At 35.5% G+C, this 3,600-nt stretch overlaps 1 protein-coding gene across 1 annotated transcript; it reads left to right on the top strand.

Annotated features, from left to right (window-relative positions):
* Window positions 1–1,561, top strand: LOC137641112 (lysozyme-like). Its single transcript, XM_068373557.1, has 3 exons — window positions 1–102; window positions 606–729; window positions 1,335–1,561. The coding sequence occupies exons 1-3, from the start codon at window positions 1–3 to the stop codon at window positions 1,559–1,561; spliced, it is 453 nt and encodes a 150-aa protein (XP_068229658.1).
* The last annotated feature ends 2,039 nt before the right edge of the window (window positions 1,562–3,600 follow it).

The following is a 3,600-nucleotide window of genomic DNA, read 5'->3' as shown; positions in this document are numbered from 1 at the left end:
ATGGACAAAATGAAATTTGATTTTACCGCCATATTGGTCTTCCTCGCAGCGTTTGCGAACCCACAGACACTCACTGACGATTGTCTAGCGTGCATGTGCTATGTAAGTTGACTTCTTAACCTTTGTATTTTTATTTCTTTCATGTTAATTCTGTAGATGGTGCATTCAACCAAAGTAGAAATGAGTTTGCAGGTGAACTTTAAAATGTGCGCCATTTTCAGGTATCCAATCATATGATCAGTCTAAGGGATTGTCCTTCTAGCTAGGGTAATGTCAATTTCCCTTTCCTTTGCCATTCATGAACGGCCTTTATAAACCTTTAAACCTGCTGAACTTGCAGAACCAATCCCTTCTCTCGAAAGAACAAGTGACCCTATAGTTCTACCTGCTGAGTCATCAGTAGCCATTGCCTGACCCTCCCCTGGTCCTAGCTTGGACGCTGATCATATGGTTAGCCTCTAAGGCACTGTACTGCTAGCTAGGGCAATATCAATTTTCTTTGCTTCTGCCATTCATAAGCGGACTTTAAACCTGCCGAACTTGTAGAATCAATCCCTTCTCTCAAAAGAACAAGTGAATCTTAATAATATATACGTCTTTTTTAGGTATCCAGCGATGGCTGTGTGATGCCTGATCCCATTTGCTCCGAAGACGTGGAGCATGGTGAAATCTGTGGGCCCTTTGCTATTAATCGCGTTTACTGGATGGAGGCTGGATGGATAGGCGAAGGTAATAGAAAGAGAAAGTTGAATGAATGATTTATAAAATAAAATCTGGTAATAATTTTAGCCTTCTGGAAGCGTTGTAAACGTTATAGATGCTAAAAGAGCAAATATCTGGCAGTAATTATAGCCTTCTGGAAGCGTTGCAAATGTTATAGATGCTAAAAGAGCAAATATCTGGCAGTAATTTTAGCCTTCTGGAAGCGTTGCAAATGTTATAGATGCTGCCAGAGCAAATATCTGGCAGTAATTTTAGCCTTCTGGAAGACATCAGCTCACTCTAGCAGTCCAGCTGTGTCGCCATTACGTTCTCTGCAGGACGCAGATTAGCACACCTGTGGGAAGCTGAGATCACAAGTCATTTTGATTTTTAATTTTGTCATTCAATGCCGATGGATTATTCCTTATTTGTTTTCCTTTCCTCGCTGGGCTATTTTTTCCTGTTGGTGCCCTTGGTCTTATAGCATCTTGCTTTTCCGACTAGGGCTATAGCCTAGCTTGTAGTAGTAGTAATAATAATGATAATAATAATAATAATAATGATAATAACTGCTATTTCAAGCCTTTAACACTAAAATCTTCACCAGAATGAATACTTTCACCCTCTAACAGAATTTCACACCTGCATGGAAGACTGGCAGTGCAATGAGGACACAGTGAGAAGCTACCTATCGAAATTCGTCCTTGACGCCAACGCCACCTGCGAGGAATTTTCACGAACTCATGTCGGGGGTCGCCACGGACCAGATATGGACTCCACTCTCTCTTATTGGTTGGATGTCGAGAGCTGTCTGGATAATTCTACCTTTCCTATTTATCCTGAAGATTACTTGGATTAAATTGACGTCTTAATTATATCTCTTGGGTTTTGGATAAGGATTTCTGGGAATGGAGTAAATTTAAAGTTATGTTTTGCAGATCTGGATAAGGTTTCTTGCCTGAAGATAACTTAGAGTAAATTAACGTCTAAATTATATCTCTTGGTTTTTGGATAAGGATGACTTGGAATGAAATAACAGTAAAATTATACTTTGTAGATCTGGATGAGATTACTCGCCTGGAGATTACTCGGATTACATTATCATCTTTATTATATCTATTGGGTTTTGGGTAAGGATGACTTGGAATGGAATAACAATAAAATTATGCTTTGCAGATCTGGATAAGGTTTCTTGCCTGAAGATTACTTGGATTAAATTAACGTCTAAATTATATCTCTTGGTTTTGGATAAGGATGACTTGGAATGGAGTAACATTATAATTATGCCTTGTAGACCTGGATAAGATTTCTCGCCTGAAGATAACTTGGATTAAATTAACGTCTAAATTATATCTCTTGGTTTTGGATAAGGATTACTTGGAATGGAGTAACATTATAATTATGCCTTGTAGATCTGAACAAGAATTATATATAGAATTATTTCATTTGCTCCTCACTAATTATCATTTGTAATGAGATTTTTTACAAAATCATATCAAACGTTTCTAAGATGTCATTGCTTGGACTGAACTAGCATTTCAATTTGATTCATTATTTCATTTGAATCAAATAAACAGCATAATAGCATCTCCTGTTGTCGTTTTGAATTAGAACAAGAATCACATATATGAAATAAGGATTTGAATATCTTCAGTATTATATCAAGAGATTCTAAAGTTTATTATTCGAAGTAAATCGTGCCCTTCCTTTGATCTTGTTTTCTTGAAAAATGTTTTTTTTTTTTCTTTTTTTTTTTTTAACAATAAAAATATGATTAGAAATTACGGGAAAGTTTAATGGTCTTTTCTTCAAGTTCTTTTGGAATGTGTGTTAATTTCTTACGAGTGTCATGATGATGATAATAATAATAATAGTCATAATAATACTATAATAATTTTTAGTAAGCATTATGAATAACAAAGGAATATCCATAAAAAGATTTCATGTGGTATAAGAGATTAATATTATTCATTGTCCAGAAATTATCGGATCTGTATCGTAAATTTCCTTCATTTATGCAAATAAAAATAGCAGTTTTCCTCCAGCTTAAATGTATCTTACTGTTCATATTGTTTCCTAAGGTAATGTATTTGAAAGATATTCCCGTTCAATGATATTTAATAAAAAAAAACCTGTAAATCATTACCATTCTCATTCTATAGTCGCCACAGAGATTCTGGGCGAAATAAGCCACACCCCCTAAGACGTCATAACCAATCATGTTGTCTTCCACGTTAACAGCGGTCAGAACAAAGCCTCTTAAAGTGATTACGAGTTAGTATACTTTGAAATTTGTAAGGGGGTGTATTGTGACCGCTGCTAACGTGGGAGATAAAGTTATTGGCTATAACGTCATCAAGGGGTGGAGCTTATTTTGCCAGGAATCTTTGTGGCGACTATAGTCAATTAGAAATATGTCAAATTCTATGAGGTAAGAATTAGCATCTCGTTATTCCATTTCTTCCTGCTTCCTTTCTTCCATTTTACTGTCCATCGGCTTTTCAGTTTACCCCATGTTGCCTGGGGGTAGATGTGTGTGTGGGGGGGGGGGGGTGTGCTCCTCTCTCTAAAGCTATACTTTATCCTTTACGAAATCAACTAACTTTATTGGTCTATTTCTTGATTAATGATCAAAACTTATGAAATAATTAATTACATACATTCATATCTCATTCATTATGAATATATATGAAATAACTCATTGCATGAAATAACACATTGCCTAACAATATATTTGAAAGTTAGAGAATAAATCTGTCAACTTTCCAACAAAGAAAGGATATCAGCTGAAGGCTTATAAGACAAAAAATTTACTGAAAATGTTTTATAAGTTGTAAACTTTCTAATTTTCAAGGACACTCCAAAATCAAACCATTGTTATCTAGTCTTGGGTAGTGC

This window comes from Palaemon carinicauda, chromosome 5 (assembly GCF_036898095.1).
Source record: "Palaemon carinicauda isolate YSFRI2023 chromosome 5, ASM3689809v2, whole genome shotgun sequence".
NCBI lineage: Eukaryota > Metazoa > Arthropoda > Malacostraca > Decapoda > Palaemonidae > Palaemon > Palaemon carinicauda.
The sequence above is the reverse complement of the archived record's forward strand: the minus strand, read 5'-3'. Positions and strand labels throughout refer to the sequence as shown.